This window comes from Oryzias latipes, chromosome 12 (assembly GCF_002234675.1).
Source record: "Oryzias latipes chromosome 12, ASM223467v1".
NCBI classification, from domain to species: Eukaryota; Metazoa; Chordata; class Actinopteri; order Beloniformes; family Adrianichthyidae; genus Oryzias; species Oryzias latipes.
Window position 1 is genome coordinate 11701150 of NC_019870.2, and position 18013 is coordinate 11719162.

Sequence of the window (18013 nt, forward strand, 5' to 3'; positions counted from 1 at the left end):
GTGATTTTAAATTTGATAAACGGATAAATGGCGTTTTAAAATAGAGTTATCATTTGCGGCTTTTATCTAAAGTTAAACCCTTTTTATCTTTTAATATTTTTGAGCAGGTCATGCACGCTTTTATCTCTTCACGACTGCAGTTAGTCCAGAACTCTGCTGCACGACCTTTAACAGGAACCAAAAAACATGAGCACATTACACCCATTCTTTCGTCCTTGCACTGGCTTCCTGTTAATTTTAATTCAATTCAATTCAATTCAATTCAATTCAATTTTATTTGTATAGCCCAAAATCACAACAACAGTCGTCTCGATGGGCTTCGAAGTAAAACATGAAATCAAAAGGATCACGAATACAAAGAGTTCAATAGAAAAATACTAAAATGAACTAACAAACTGACTAAGCTATACTGGCATCCCTGCCCTTAGACCCCCCTTCGCGGTAAGGAAAAACTCCCAAAAAAACCGGATTCCGGAAAAAACGAAGAAACCTCAGGGGTGCCCACATGAAGGAGGGATCCTCCCCCAGGACGGACAGGCGATTTACCAGAAATCTTAGAGAAGAATTAACTTATCTAAATCTACAACTACATATATAAAAGTCCAGCAGACGAGCTTCATCCAGCCTTGGTTGTGGGGACAGTCAAAGGCGCGAGTCGAGCCGGAGACAGGAACCACAGCCAGGTGTAGGAGCAGGAGCAGACAGGAGCAGGAGCAGAGGCGAGGTACTCGGTCAGGTACAGAGCAGAGACGAGCCAGAGATGAGCCAGAGGCAGGATCCACAGCCAGGTGTAGGAGCAGGAGCAAAGGCGAGGTAAACGGTCAGGAACTGGAGCACGGATGAGCCAACTGGAGTCTGGAAGCACTCCCACTCCCCAGGAGGGGAGAGGAAAAGAGGGAAAACTAAATGATGAATAATGATCAAGAATAGAGGAGAGGAAGGGTAGAAGTAAAAAAAGGAAAGAGGACAGAACCCCAGTGCACCATAGTTACCCCAGCTTCAACTTCTAGCAGCCTTTTAAAAGAAATAGTTATTATTAAGTTTAATTTAAACAAATTAACATTAAGTTAAATAATCTCTGAATACTAACTAGTCTGACAATAAGCCTGTCCAAAGATGAATGTTTTCAGTCTAGCTTTGAATGTAGAAACTGAGTCGGCCTCTCTTACATGAGCTGGGAGTTTATTCCATAAGACAGGGGCTTGGTGACTAAACGCTCTACCTCCAACCGTACTTTTACTAATTCTAGGAACCACAAGCAGTCCTGCATTTTGCGAGCGAAGTGTTCTCATTGGATGGTAAGGGACTATGAGGTCCTTAATATAGGACGGGGCCATTCCATGTAAGGCCTTATAGGTTAACAGGAGGATCTTGAACTTGATTCTGGAATCAACTGGGAGCCAATGGAGCGAAATTAACACAGGAGTGATGTGTTTTCTTCTGCTAGTTCCAGCTAACAATCTAGCTGCTGCGTTCTGAACAAGCTGGAGACTTCTTAAGGAACTCTTAGGACACGCTGCTAACAAGGAGTTACAGTAATCCAGCCTCGACGTAACAAATGCATTGATGAGTTTTTCAGCATCACTCTTAGAAAGTATATTTCTGATCTTAGCAATATTCCGCAGGTGAAAAAAGGCAGTTCTGCACGCCTGAGATATGTGAGCCTTAAATGATAAATCCTGGTCAAGTAAAACCCCAAGGTTTCTAACTGTGGAATTGGGGGCTATACTTATGCCATCCAGGGAGACTATCTGAGCAGACAGAGTATCTCTGAGGTTTTTAGGACCAAGTATAATGACCTCAGTTTTTTCTGGGTTCAAGAGGAGGTAATTAATTGTCATCCAGGTCTTGATGTCACTGATGCAGGCGTTCAGTTTCTCTATCTGGTCATTCTGGTCAGGCTTCATGGATAAATACAACTGCGTATCGTCGGCATAACAACGAAAATTAATGCTGTGTTTCCTGATTATGTTTCCTAGGGGTAGCATATAAAGCGTAAACAGGATCGGTCCCAAGACTGAGCCCTGTGGGACTCCATAGTTGACTCGAGTGCACTGAGAGGAATGGCCATTTACATTAACGAACTGATAGCTATCGGACAGATAGGATTTAAACCACTGGAGAGCAGATCCTCTGATCCCTATGTCCTGCTCTAATCTATGGAGTAAAATACCGTGGTCGATAGTGTCAAACGCTGCACTGAGGTCCAACAGGACCAGAATAGAAAGTAGTCCCTTTTCTGAGGCCAATAACAAGTCATTAGAGACTCTAACTAGTGCAGTTTCCGTACTGTGGTGAGGTCTAAACCCCGACTGAAAGTCTTCAAAGTGGCTGTTGTCCTGTAGGTGGCAGTAAAGCTGCTTAACTACAACTCTTTCTAGGATTTTAGAAATAAAGGGCAGGTTTGATATCGGTCTATTTTTGGCCAAGATGCTAGGATATCCCAGAATCCCTTGCGGTGCCGATCTAACAGCAGCATCAAAGTTACACCTACTTAATTGAATTAATTTGAACGAAAGGAAAATAACTGTCTGAAAACTACGTGTAATTTTTAACAAAAAAAATTCTAACAAAAAAAATGATTTATCTTAACTGAAGCAAATAATTACGTTAGATCAAAGTAAAAAAGTTTATCTTTCCAACATCCATATGTGGTCTTATCACCCTCTCATGGTGGAAAAAGTATTATCTGAGCTTTTTCATCCACTAAATCATCTTCAAATGGACACGCCATGCTGCTTCACCTCTCTGTAAACAAACTAAGCTTCAACTAAACCTGCTCGGACCAGGTTATGTTCAGAGCATGAGTTGCCATGGTAACTTGACCTACCCTGAAACATACCTCCATTTCTGGAACCGAAAGCTGAGGTTATCAACTTTCTTAGCCTCAAACTTATCGTGGGAGCTAGCATAACCTGCTTTCTGGAATACCCCCCTGGTGTACTTTGTTTTTATTTTGTTTGGTAATCTTTTGTCTGGTTTTTGGTCACTGTACAGCACTTTGGAAACTGCCTGTTTGAGAAATGTGCCATATAAATAAAATGGATTGGATCGGATTGGGAAACTTTAACTTTTTCCAAGTCCCTTCACAAGCTATTCCTTTAAGTTCATCTTCTTTCCAGTCGCGCAACATTTGGTGTAAAAAATTTCCTGTTTGATGTTCATTTTCATAAATTAGGCCATTAAGCTCCCGTACCAGTATTAGTACTCTCTTTTTATTTTTTTTCAAATATATCATTTTTTTAAAGCCACCTCAGCAATAATTGTATTTTCAACATTAAAAATGCTGGTAGTACTTCCAAATAAGGAAACTTTCAGCATTGAAAGTACATTTTTTTGCATTGAAAGAAGTGTTGACACAAAAGAAGTTTATGCTCACTTTAACCAGTGTTTTATTTTTACACAATAAATGACAGCAAAATGAACATGATACTCATCTTTATGACTCATTCTTATGAAAATATAATACACATCAGACATGTTTTGCTATGTTTCAGAGCACCAAAAAATAGATATATAGCCAGAGCTGTGGAAACAGAGAGAAACACGGGCTGAAACACAAACGTCCGAACTGCTGTATATGTGCCTGAAAAAGTGCATACTGCATTATAGAACCGAAGAAAGAATAGGCGATTATCAGGGGCAGCTACTTAGTCGGATGGCTACCTTTTACAGTGTTGGTGAAATTCCCAGCAAACATAAACATGGATGATAATATGGAACAAAACACAGAACAGAGCAAGAAAACAAAGCTGTATTTTTTTTTTTAATTTTTTTTGATGGCGGTCAACTCGGACAAGATTTTTGAAATTGACCTTCTCGATTCTGAACAAATACCAGTCAGGTTCGATTGCAAAGATCCATTTCAACGGACCCCCAAGGCCCGGAGATGACCTTTCTGATTTGATCAATCCTGACAACAAATAAATAATATATGACTCAATGGATAAAATCATGGTTTAGACAGCTGACAACAGTGCTTGCACCAAAGCCATTATGAACAAATAATTGCTGACAAAGTGGTGTAGAGTAAAGCATCACAGATTTTTTTCTTTTTTGTCTTGCAGGTGATACCTTATACACAATGCACAACATTTCACTGTTAATTTATTTGTATAATAGTTATGATAAAAATCAATCCGAGAGCCACAGCCAAACAGTTAGTACATGGTTTGCAAATACAATCATCATGAAATATTATTATTTACATCTTAAAATATATTCGTAGAGCAGTTGGTTACGAAACGATGCAATAATACCACTATATATCCATGTAATATGCAAATATTTTTTTGTTTTTATACCTCCTCATGGTAAAAACACTACAGTTTGCCTTTTTTTATTATTATCATTATTAATAATTTTTTTAACCGGAGGATTAAGAAACAGACATGATAGGACCATTCTCTAACCAGAGGCCTATAAGAGGTACTTTATGTGTTACGACACATAAAGGAAATGTCTCACAACAGAATGGCACATCAATTTTTTTTCCCACAAAATTCTGTGGATGAACATCATATAGCTCCTTCCTTACTCTCACTACTGCTCAATTATGAACTGCAACTTTCCGCCAATTTTGCGCAAGAAGTGTCTTTTGGTAGTAAACATGTAGAGGTATCCAAGTCTGTTCACAAAGAAAAAATAAAGATACAACGGTACAGGACAACCATTGACCGCAGGTGAGAAGAACTGTTTTCCTTCAACTTCAAAAGGCTCTAGAAGCTGAGGAACTGTCCTCTCCTGCTTTCACAAGGCCAGACTGATGCCAGTGGCCTTGCGCAGGCATACCCGACAGTGACAGATGAGGCAGTGTGTCGAGGAGGAGGTGGGAGTCCCAAGGAGGGATGGCTGCCACCCTCGGGGGGGAAACTCTGACTCACTGGCCCCAGCTACCATTCAGGCTGGCTGCCCCCTCCCCACTCCTTTAGCAGCCTCTGTGAGTACACACTTCCACAGCTGGACAAACAACTACACAAGCCAGGAAAAGTAGCCCACTCATCCCTAACTTCACTTGCTAACCACTCCACCACCACCACCTCTACATCTGGCCCACCCATTTGCATCAGCTGCCATCCCACCTACAAAGCTGCTTGTTTGCCATTGTTTTCAACCCTTTTGTCCAACTCCACATTAAATCCACAATTTATAAATTTATCTTGAAAATATAATTTACAGTTCTATGCATATAAGTATACAAGCACTACATATTTGGTACTCTTTCAACAAACTCCTTGCATCACTAATATTTGTGATAAAGGTAAAAAAAAAATACATTTACTTCTGATTTAAACAAAAAATTGATAAAATAAAGTCCAAGCGATTTTTTTTTGTCTTTTTCTTTTTCTTCCAAGCACTGTCCATCTGCATGGGATGACCAACGAATAACGTGACAGAGGAGCCTCAACTGTGATCAGCGCCTGAACGCAACACAAAAGATCGAGAGACGAGACTATAATTTGACTAATAATGTATAATGTCAAGAAAATAACTTACATGGACATTAAATATAACTTAACGTACAACACTCTTAATAAATAATTCCACTATTTACACCTTTATGTGACTAAAAAAACCGTGAAAGCAGCAAAAATTACAGGCATGAGGTACAGCAAGGGATCCTGTGATGACTGAGGTGACAACCACATCCAGACGAGGAATCGTACTTTTCCTCCCAGTTTTATTGAGTCCTTTGGGAAACTAAGGCTACGTTCACACTGCAGGGCTTAATGCTCGATTCCGATTTTTCGAAAAAATCCAATTTTTTTGCAAGGCCATTCACATTTCCAGTTAAATGTGAATTTTTGTGATCTCCTGCGTGACCGTGAATTGACCCAGAAGTGACCCGCATGCGCAGAAGAGTACTCAACGGTGAACGACGTCACTCGTTGTTTGCGGAAGTAGCTAACGTTAGCAATGGATGTCAACAACATCAGAAATAAGGAAGAAAAAAAATCATATAATGTAAGTCTACAAAGGAAAGAAGAGGATTTATGGATGACTCTGCATTTGGTAAAGTAAGTGCAAGCCAGCCCTATTCCCAGCTGTGAAAATCAGGGTTTGAGTAGGTGTTCACATGTGTAACAAAGGTCAAAGATCAGCTGAATGACTTGCAGACAAACCAAATTACTCCACACGTTGGTGCATTGTAGACTATGCATAGGAAACTGAAACACAGCAAGGTCAGACTTCTACATAAAGTAGAATTCTCTGCAGTATTTGGAATGCAAATGCGTGCAGAAAATCAACATAATGCAAGTCATCTTTAGCGGGGTTGTGTCCTTTCTGTATAAAGTATTACATGTGATCTCTGAGAACAACATCACTGCAAATATTTCATAAAACCGTTAAAAGCTCGACAGTAGAAGGAATGAGGATCATTTAAATTGATGTCGTTTTTGTGACTATTATTGTAGCTTACATTTAAACCAAATTAAAACACTTTTCCTATTAATACATTTTTCAAAAATCGATATGTCATTCTTTTTAAATAAATACATTGATTCAAATTTATTTTTAAAAGTGTAGATTTTGTCCTTCAATAGTCCACATTTGCTGTATGCGAATAAAAGAGTGGACACATCGGTCTCAGAGAAGATGTATCATTATTTTGACGTTACTAGTGAAAGCGAGTTTTATTTGGGGAGAATTAAGGGGGGGGGTGACCAAATCTCCCAAGGTTTGCCTTACATCATCCAAAAATAACCAAATAGCAGCTTTGAAAAACTTTTGAGATATCACGACTACAAAAGTGCAGTAACTGAGGTTAAAAAATGCAAACACTGATTAAAAATGTTTTCTAGAAATGACAGAAAAATCTGAAAAGAGTTGTACTTCGATAGTATTTTGAATTTGTGTTTTTGATGGAAAAGAATAAAAAAAAAGGAAAAGAGAATTCCTTTTCAGAAATGAGATTGTAAAATAATATGTTTATGAGAAGTGTTTGGTTTGTTGCAGCAGATGGAATAATGAGTGACCATCCCAAATGAAGCTAAATGCCAGGGGTCAACCTGAAGCAGCAAACTGTGGGGCCAAACATGCAGCCTTCATTATCAAATGTGCACAGGGAAAATGGATGTGAACTGTAACTTCTACTGTAGCAGCTTAGTATACTATGGGGACAAAACGAGATGCAGGAAAGCACCGTTTGGAAGTCCACTTTGTGTTGAAGCGAGCAGGTAAAGAAAGTGTTGAAGTAGGTCAGGCAGAGAGTTTTAGGAATCTTGGATCGCATCAGGACTGCAAAACCACTGTTGTTATACATCCAAATGTCTTTCTTTTTTTTTTTACGCACACTACTACCTTTTGTCATTTACAACCATTTTAATCGTCATGAAACGTTCCGAGGGCTGAAAAATGGTAGACTACTGACTACATTCTGAACAAGACTGAGGTGCCTTTATTTTTTCAGTTTAAAACTTTGACTATGAAAAAAGAAATAGCTGAAATGAGAAACAAATATGTCTTACCTAACACCAAAGGCACCCGAACACTAAATAAGGTGGTAAAGATGATTTCTTTCTTGTATTTTTTGGGGTGTTGAGGAAGGAAATGCCAAATTAAGAGTCTTCTTTATCGGCATCCATTCACATGTACAATATAAATATGAGAGAATTCCCGTTGTGTAATAATGGCCTTAAAGCTTGTAAAGAGAAAGTCTAAGCTGTCCAATAAGAAAAAAATGAAATTTGAAATGAAAAACGCAGGGGGAAAAAAGGATTTGAAAATTGAACTTTTTCCAGGAAAATTTTCTTTAGGACCTAGGCGGGAATTTCCTTTCGGCTTCTTGAATTGAATCTGCGATTTAAGAAACTACCAATATGGCTGTCTCATTCCCATCTGAGCCACTTTTTAATCTCTGACACCCATTTGAATAAACACACATTACTAAAAGGAAATACCGTATCTATTGTCTATTTCAAAAACATTTTTTATAAACATAGATCCCAGCTCCACTAAAAAAGGTGCTGAACTTGCCTTCAACATGTAAAAATGAACATTTTTACCATCATTTCCTTCATATTTTCAAAAAAAGAAAAACCAAAAAATCAGCACCTGCTTCCACACAAACCCACCTTGCATGTTTGGAATTGACCTTTGGTTCAGTCATGTGACTGTAGAGTGAGGTAACTAAAGCAGACACTAAAGCTGGCACAGAACTTGACAAAAAGGGAAACTATCTAGGCTTGGTTACAATTTTTTTGTTTGTTTTTTAAAGTTCCAAAAATGTCTGTTTCATGTTATCTTTTTTATTTTTTTATGTGATTAAAGAATAGTGCTGCAAGGGCTACTTTCCATCTAGCTGAGAACAATGTTTTTCCGTGGAGTCTTATGAGTAACATCCTCTTCTCAAAATGATTTTTCCTTTTTTTTTTTTTTGTGAAAGTGGAAGCGGTTCAGAGGACTGGAGTTGCAGTATTGATGGAGAGGTAAGCCATGAAGCAGCGTGTGCAGGATGCTGTCGGCCAAATGGACTATGAAGGAGAGGGAGGGGAGGGTGTCTGCTTTGACCACTCGGGCTGTGTTGTGTTGGCGCCATGGTCCTGGGTTGTTGAACGGAGGCCTTAACTCAGGCTGATCATCCCAGAGAGTTGACATTCTCCTCTTTCCGGTTTTCTATCGCGTTGGGATCCCGACAGGAGCACTCGTTTCGTGTGTCACAGGATATTGGAAATGGAATCACCTAGAGACAAAGAAAAGAGAACAATTTAGAGTCATCACTAATTAAGTTTTGCTTATTGATTTTACAGACAAGATCTATATATCTAAATATGTGGAGTGGGAATTTTCCCATTAGTTAATAAAATTAGTATAAGAAAATAGTTAAATTGGTCTAAAAAAAAAGGGTTAAAAAATAAAACTAAACATTACAAAATCATTAAAATAATACATAATTAGATTAAAAGTTAAGAAGGTAAAGTCTCTACTTTTAGTTTTCACTATTTCAAACAGTTGGCCATTTTTTTTCCAAACAAAAGGGTAAAACTTATCAAAACAACCAGCTCAACAGACAGTAAGACTATGATCAAACTGTAACATTCGCAAAATTTGAAACATTAAACATACCATCCAATGCAGTGTTTTTTTTCAAAAATACTTCCATTTACAAGTTTTTAATTTCAAACTGTAAAACAACAAATAAATTTGAGTTATTCTAATAAAACATGTCCATAAATACCAGCAAAAAGTTTTGCTAAACTTGCAAATAAGTTTTTTCCACTTAGGTCTCACATTTCTTCCAAAATACGAAATAAGGCTTGTGCTATCCTAGGGACTTTAACATTGGGAGCTGGGTCATCTAGACCCCACTAGAGTGCGCTGAATCTTTTTCCTTCAATGATTTATGATCTTCACTGGTTTCCATGGATTACATGAAATCCTCTCCACCTTTATCCACCTTTGTCAAGGTAGGGAGAACACGTCAACGTAAGGGTGGGGTCACAGGATAGCACAAGAGTTAAAGCTAATTCTCGGATCATGAATTTATCAAATATGCAGCGATGTTACCATGAAACAAATGCTTAAACTTTAATCTCAAATAAAATCATTAACATTATCAAAAAATGTCCATTGTAAATTGCATTCAGCAAAAGAATCCAACAAGAAAGAAGAAGTATTTGCAGTAGGGAACCTCCAAATCTGTTTTTAATTCCACACTAGATACTCTGCAGAGTAAAAACAAAACTAATCCAGTTTTATACATACATTTTGTTGTTTCTCAGATGTTGATTCTCACACACAATCCATGCAACTCCTCCACAATACCTTAACAACTGCTTTATTCAAGGTCTGGGTCTGAATGCTTTTTAAAATAAGATACAGGTGAAGTCAGAGGCCAAAGGCGAGCAGCCGCCTCGTGTGTTTTTTGACGTCACTAGATAACTCTGTCGATGCATCAGCACCAGCTGCTGCATTGTCTGCTCGCTCGCCTCCCAAGAGGGTGGCTTCAGCTGTTTTGGTACACGGACTATGCTCTCCTCTCTCCAGGCCCAACAGAAAACATATGTGCTCCAAGTCATGTATAGCAGGCAGCAGACCAAGGACATGTTTGTGCTTTGGTGGACAATAATATCCGTTTGTGAGAGCTGCAGTTCATGTTGCATCTGTGCTTCAGACTTGAGAAGTATCATGAGACTCTGTTCATATAATTAAAACAATGACAAAAGCATGACCAGAGTGGCCAACATAGTTGGCAGTACACCAAATGCCAAAGGCGATATTAACTTTGTGCTAGTAGTGAAAACTATCTGGCAGCAGAATGGTATTACTAATGGGCACATACTAAAGTCTTAGTCACATCAGGCCTTACAGGTGGATACAGGCTGTCTGCAGGCAAAAAATGGGCAAGCTGAGCGAGCCACACTGGTGCTCTTCACAAAATTATCACTTTTTATACCATGGTCCAGGTGAATACTCGATTCTGATTGGCTGCTGGGTGTGCATTAAAAAGTGATGACCTTACGCCCCAAAAAGAAGTGTCGGTCACCAATCTTAAATTTTCTGTATCACTGTGTCGGCTTCTTTGAAACAACCTTTAACTTCATCATCTGGACAAAAACAAGTGGTAAGAGGTGAACTTTCTCTCTGAACTGATGCTTTATTCAACCCATCGGGACGATCAGCATAAATATATTGCTGAATCTTGACTGCAGTGGTGGTGCGCCTTGTTACGTTACCATGACAAGGCGCCGCACCACTGAACAAATAGTACGCTTTTTGAAAAAAAAGCGATCCAAATCGGCAAAAAAACAAGAATTAAGGACTAAAAACTGGTTAATATTTTTTTATTTTGTAAATGACCATGGTATAAGGTATAAAGGCCCGTTCACACCGGGACGAATTTCGCCGGCGATTTTTCGCCGACGTTTAACGCCTCGTGACTAAACAAAGGGCACCAATGAGAGTGTGCACACCGACGCGAAAAAACGGCACGCGTCAAAGCGTCAAAAAAAAAAAACGCCTCGGGTTCGTTTATTTTTTTCGACGCATCGCGTCGAAATCTATTCTACCAATGAGAATGCCGCTTTTGCACACGTGTCTGGAGCTTCTGAAGTTACAGTAAAACACAACTTGGGGGCGCTCAAACACAAAACTGCCTTTCTGAGCACACATACCAGCGAAGAAGATAGACGCCAAGTAGCGTCTACACTGCCGCAGAGAAATAATGACGGACATTCTAAAATATCCCCGAACCAAGCACCAGTTGGAACTACTGGTGCTTGAAATATTCATGTTTTCTTTGTATGATTCTGACAAGCGCGTAAATACTTGCTCTCTTCTTCTGAGTGAAAAGCGACTTTAAGAAGCGTAAAGTTGCGCAGCGCCACCTTGTGTACAGGAGTATTTCTGTTTTACATTAAGCGCCATCTAATGTCAGGGAATGAAATTGCATGTTCGCTCGGCTCATCGTCAGCGAAAATCGCCTGGGTGTGAACACAAAAAACGTGGCGAAAAACGCTGGCGAATAACGCCTGGCGAATATTCGTCCCGGTGTGTACGGGCCTTAAGGGTAATGGCTTTCGAAGTGTGCATAATCACTTTTTAACGCACTTCGCGGAAGCAATCATCCTCCGCTTCACATCGGACAGTTCAGGCTTCCACGGCGTGCGTTAAAAAGTGATAATGCACACTTCGAAGGCCATTAACCCGCTTATACCATGCTGTTGGCCATTAACCCTTACGTAGACCACTCAGTGAGCCCTTAAAAAAAATTCATGTACCACCAGTTCCTGAAAGCCACATCCAAAACAGTTCCATTTGTATGATGTCTCTTAAGATGGGCGCACGAGCCTCAAGGAACTTCCAAGACACAGCTGAGCTCCCTTTAAGATATGGCTGCACCTGTCTAGGACCCTTCAACTTCATAGGCTAATTGTATCTGGGAGGGTTGGAGGGTTTGAATGCTGCATGCATTAGTAAATATTGACTTTATACTATCATTTTCCAACACCCATTTAAAAAAGAACTGCTAATTATCAACTTCCTTTGCTACAATACTACCGGGCGTTCAAGCAACTGCTTTCAATGAAAAGTCGAAGTAAACGCATGCATATGCGCATTTCAGAATTCTCATTCATGCTTTGCGATGCAAGTATAACCCTTGTGCTATCTTAGGACCCCACCCTTACATTGGCATTTTATCCCTACCATGGCAAAGGTGGATAAAGGTGGAGAGGATTTCATGTAATCCATGGACACCAGTGAAGATCACAAATCATTGGAGAAAAAAGGTTCAGCGCACTGTCTAGTGGGTCTAGATGACCCAACTCCCAACGTTAAAGTGCCTAGGATAGCACAAGGATTAAGTAAATTTTCGGGTTCTACTTACAAAACGTGCAGTCATTGAACATGCCTTGAAAGCTAAACCAGTTGAACTTTGACCAATCTGGGACCTGGATTTGGTAGTGACTTATGAGTAATGTCTTTTTTAATTTATGAAAGTAAAAATTGATGATTAAGGAGGAATTAAGTATTGAAGTTTGTGCCTGGCTGGAATTGTATGTAATAAAGTCTATATCTTGAAATAATATCTGAGTAAATATCGGAATAGAGTTGTAAAAAAAACCCAAAACCCCGGAGCATGAGATTTGCACCACTTTGACATCTCACACCAAGCCTCTTCCAACTGTGAGTACATGTGTTAGTATGACGTAGCGACAGCCCAGTCTGTCTAAACATGCTAAAAGCTTGTCCAAGAGTGTGTCCTTGAACGTGCATCACATTCTTGTTGTGGACGTAGCAGTAGTTTGACATTTTAAAGCTTATAATATATTTGACTTTTCTAACTTGCAAAATCATATTCTTTTTTTGTGGTGCCCCACATTAGGCAGCTGCAGAGACATTTAAACTTAAATCATACATTCATTTATTCTATAGTTTGAGTTTTCTTTACAAATGCAGGTAATCTCTTTAGAACAATTAATTAGTGCCAAAATAACCTTGAAGTTTAAAAAAGGAAAGGACACTTTAATCAGAGAGTTTTATATTTGGTTTCAGCTTGCAGTGTTAGGTTAAGAAAACACAAATGTGAAATGTCATCGTTGCCCATAAATGTGAGGCGGGGAAACGGCACACATAGTTGTAAAAAAAAGGAGAATTTATAGAAGGCAGATCTGTGGCCTGACACAGGGCAGCACGCTAGAGGAACAGTGACGCATGTTTCCCTTTGAAATGGGATACCAAAAAAAAAAAATGTGTGTGTCTGTGTGTGTGTGTGTTAGGGTGGTGTTCCTAATGTGAGGGCCAGGTGGGCAGTGCCCAGACTCCACTGGGAAAATTAGGCCTACGTGTGACGAGTTTACAAGCCAAAGGCCGACACACTTGAGAAACAGCTGTCAACTGAATGACCAGTGTTTTTTCTTTGTGGCAAGCTGAAGCCAAAAACCTGGGGCTCCTTGCTCCCACCTGACTTCTGCTGTGTTTAGCTTTTAGATTCGGTTGACGCATTCAACTTGTTTGTGTTAAAGTCTCTCCCTATCTGTCCTTTGTTTTATTACTCCCGTCTCTTGCAACATACCTTCCCACCCCTCCAGACTCCCGTGCACGTCACTGCAACTTCAAGGCTAGTAGTGTTTATCTCTCTATCAAGTGGATGATGGTGGGTGCCAAATCTGACATGGTTTCCTTTGACCTTGACCTCCAGGGTGGCTGGGCCAGCTGCCACATCTGGCCTTGACTTGGGGTTCTCTCAGGGTGGCTGGGAAATGGGGCTGACAAGCCTTGTGGGCCTAGGGGCCCCTCCTGCTGCCCCATGTCCCAGGGCCAGAGAGGGCAGGGCAAGGACACCCACTAACAGCAACATGAAAGCCGCTCTGAAGAACACAGACCTTGTCAGAGCCCCATCCTTCCATCTCGGGAACAGGTCAAAATAACACAGAGTTCCTATCCGCATTTCTGTGTGAGCAGTCTGTGTAAGCTGCTGCTTAGTGGAGGGAAGGTGGTGTTAGGGGCACAGAGCGGGGGAAAAGGAAACAGCTCTAGAGGTGCATGGTGTGAATGGGAAAGTGACATGATCAAAAATATTTTTTGTCTTGTCTAGTCAGTCTTTTTTAATTCAGATGTGAACGTCAAACACGTTAACGCACCATACGCTGAGCATTAGCACTACCATTTTTGATGCAAACCAGATTTAGTACCACCACTATCAACTTTTGTAAAAAATGGCACATCACTTTACATAAAAAATAAGTAGACTTATCAACTACTGAAATAATCTTCAGTTACAGCCCTAATACGAATACACACAGGTACAACTTTGACTTCACAAAGTCAAGGCAGCAGTTTTTACCATTGTTTAGCCTCATACTCTCCTTTGCAAAGTGTGTGAACTTGAGAGGCATGTTGATATACAAACAAAAAATAATAAAAATTTATATCAAAACACCATAAAGTAGTGAGTCAATGAGACAATTGACCACTTATTATGCTCTTTTGAGTTGCAGCACCTTTAGTTTTTTTTAGAAAACTGCCCAAAAACTGTTTTCCTTCCCTTAATCCTGTGGTTTCAAAATGAAGATGGACTTAACTTGACATCAGAAAATCCAGGGACAAAATGCAAATCTTTTTTCAGAAAAGCTGAGCCCTGAGCTTTAGTTAACCTCCCAACAAGACAGTGACCCTGGTTTATCTCAGAATTCATCAAGACCTTTCTTTATGAAAAGTCTGGAAGGCTTTAAAGTGATTGTCAACATTGTTTAAATGAAACCCTACAGAGACGTGATGCAATATGAAGGAACTGATTGTTCTGAACAACCCAAGGAATATCTGACAATTGGAGACCATTACCTTTAGCAGATGTTCAATAGTTCATCAGAGACCTCTGGTACCCGTAAAGCCTTAATTACATTCGCCCATACAATACAGAAGGCTGACCTGCACGGTTGCTGCAGGTTTTTGGGTTGTGGAGGGTCGTAGACAAGAGTGGTTGCATCTTATGGGGAGTACAGGTGTGTCTTGCAGTTCCCTTGAGGCTGGTGCACCTTAAGAGATGTCATGTAATGGTATATACAACTGTAGTTTGTTTTCTAAGTGTATCGTAATGATTTATTAGGTTAATGGAAGTTACACGCATTTATGACGTGCAAATGATGCTGGCATCCAGTTCTCTGGTCATTAGACAGGGGCGACAGTGGCTCAGGTGGTTGAGCGGGTCGTCCAATGATCGAAGGGTTGGCGGTTCGATCCCCACTCCCACCAGCCAAAAATGTCATTGTGTCCTTGGGCAAGACACTTCACCCTCCCTGCCTCCAGTGTTGCTCCACTGGTGTGTGATTGTGTATGAATGATCCCGGTGATGGTCAGAGGGGCCGTAGGCGCGAAATGGCAGCCACGCCTCTGTCAGTCTGCCCCAGGGCAGCTGTGGCTACAACCGTAGCTTACCATCACCAAGTATGAATGAGGAGTAAATGAATAATGGACATAATGTAAGCGCTTTGGGTGTCTTGAAAAGCGCAGATAAATCCAATCCATTATTATTATTAGTAAAGTGCAGTACTTGGGATTCAGAGGGGTTGACAAAACTTGTCAAAAACTCTTGGATTAATAAAGTTTTCATTCACACAGCATAATTGTAAAAAAAAAAAAAAAAAAGAATTCACAAACATTTTTGCTCCACGGGCTTACCAAGCGGTCTACGACTTTTACATTTCAAGAGGGCCACCACCGTAGCTCGTACAAATGTACCAATTGTTAAAAAACAGTTTTATTTAAGTATTTTGAGATTGCAACTCACTAAATAATTTATTAAATACCCCTCCCATGATCAGGTGAAATTAAGAAAAGTTGCAACAGGAGTTAAAAGCTTTTTACACACTTTCAGTTTAACTAACTAATGGAAAGTTGTATAATTACTCAAATATTGTAGAGAAAGTTATTAATTCGCCCTGTAAACATTATTATGCAAACATATTACACTCCATTTACACTTCAGATGACGACCCATCAAACGGCCAAACTGGTACAAACATAATGCCAAAGGCTACTTAAAATCCATAGTTCACAGAGTCCCTAAATTATATCTAAGCTGGGAAATTGAATTTCCAAAAATGCTGGCAAAGAAGCAACAGTGTCTCTAACAGAAACTATCAATAAACATAACCTAGCAGCACATGTGCCCATATTTCTGCAAAGACTTCATAAGTGGAGTCTTGCAATTTCAGTCACACATCTGAAAGGCACACAGGGCTTTTACTACGTGAGTCAACAACACAGAGGTTGGTGGTTAGCCTTGGATATCAGGGACCATCAGCTTATATACAAACATCAATCATGATAAAAGCGAGTCACGTACTGGGCTTACTTGTGCCAAAGTGAAAGCTGTATACAGAACTTAGGGCATGGAAGGATTTCAGCACTTAACAGAGACTCTAACTTATACAGAAAAACATACAGACACATTCATAAAAAACTATCTTGGAGAGGCCAAGAATATCCAAGAGGAGTGTTCCTTCCAAACTATATGGGGGGGGGTACAAAAAGGGTCTTGCACAGGGAACCCTCAGAAAGGAATACTCCGTATCCACCCCACTCCCTGCCCCCTGCCTTTCCAGACCCAGCCAACAGCTTGCAACCATTAAGGGGAGATCCTGTGGTGACCTTACGTGCAGCCAGTCCTTGCACCTTCAAAGCTCCTGGGGTGGAACAATACACAGCAAGTCATCCAGAACTCCTTAAATAACAGATCTGTGCCAAAACAAAACAAAACAAAAAAAAAGCCAGAAAAGTATTTGCTGGAAGGTGAAGTAAAAATAAATGTCCTGTGTTCCACTGCTTTTCAGTGTATTTCCCCTGCTGCAGTTACTCAGCTCTGACTGCGCTGAGATTTTGCGTAAAAGAAAAAAAGAAGACAGAAGCAGTATGGAAATTGAACTGTAATATTTCCGGAATGTCTTCAAAAAGGATTTTAAACTGTTGTTTAATGCCAAAGATTCATAGCTCCAATTCTTTTTTTTTTTTTTTATCAACACAATGATACCATATGTGTCTGCTGGTAAAAGTAACTTCAGCTAGAAGGCATGAACATATTTTTTGTCAAGTGGGTAATATTTCTTCCAAGGACATATTATTGGTATAAAAGCCTGGCTTTGACAGAATGTGAGGAATAGAGGGACACTGACAAAGATTTCCAATGAGTCACAAACCAGTGCACATCAACTGGACAGTGTGTGCGCCCTTTTATTGTGTGTCATAAACGCACATACTATATAAAGGGAAAATAAAAAAACATGACTTACATGAAGTGACAAATAAAAAAACAAAGATGTGAGAATGAAAAACTGATGTTTAATTTCAAAGCAGCTGGTTTCTTTTAAGGATAAAATGTTCGTCTCAAGCTCTCCAACCTAACTATTTATAGGCAAAGTAGGAACATTTTAACCAACTACCATCCAGTTATACCTGCTTACAACCCTGTCATGCCCATCCGATATTTTTTTTTTTTCTGTGGTGGATTACATAATGTACAACCATGAAGAAAACCACACAGATGGTGTGCGACAGTACCGTTCCCAAGACTTAAGAACTTTAGGAGGGTGGAACCCACTGACAATATATGAACGCATGACTGGACGCGTTCCACATAGGAAGTACATGATGGCTCCAAGAAGCTAAAATCCCATAGACCTCTATTGAGAAATCAACAGCTGTTACCCAGTCATTATATTTGTCTGAATCAGATGCCTCAATAAAAGTATGTGGTCTCACATGAAACCTTCGAAAAGTTTGACAGATTTTGTCTTAGTGCCTTGATGGGTTTGAAACATTGACTGTATAATATATAACAGGACTAATTGCGTGTGACGTCACCCTAAGAAAATGCCTTGCTTTTAGGTTTCCTTCCAAATGAAGTCAATTCAATCGCAATTTTTCAGCGATACGTCCATCGTCATGTTGGAACCAGACATCCTCAGTAAGCCATTATTAGTCCATCTGAATTTCTCTGGGCCCTGGCTTCGTCCTTGGCCCCAAAAGCTGCCGCCTGGTACAGCGGAGCGCGCCTGTCCTGTGGCCTGGGGGT

The 18013-nt window shown here is 39.9% G+C and overlaps 1 protein-coding gene across 2 annotated transcripts in view; it reads right to left on the reverse strand.

Annotated features, from left to right (window-relative positions):
* Positions 1 to 7752: 7752 nt before the first annotated feature.
* Positions 7753 to 18013, reverse strand: part of pappa (pappalysin 1) — a 104101-nt gene continuing 93840 nt past the window's right edge. For both annotated transcript variants that reach the window (XM_023960629.1, XM_023960630.1), the window contains exon 22: positions 7753 to 8683. In XM_023960629.1, coding sequence (XP_023816397.1) covers positions 8579 to 8683 — 105 coding nt within the window. In that variant the 3' untranslated portion in view covers positions 7753 to 8578. The remainder of the gene's footprint in view (positions 8684 to 18013) is intronic.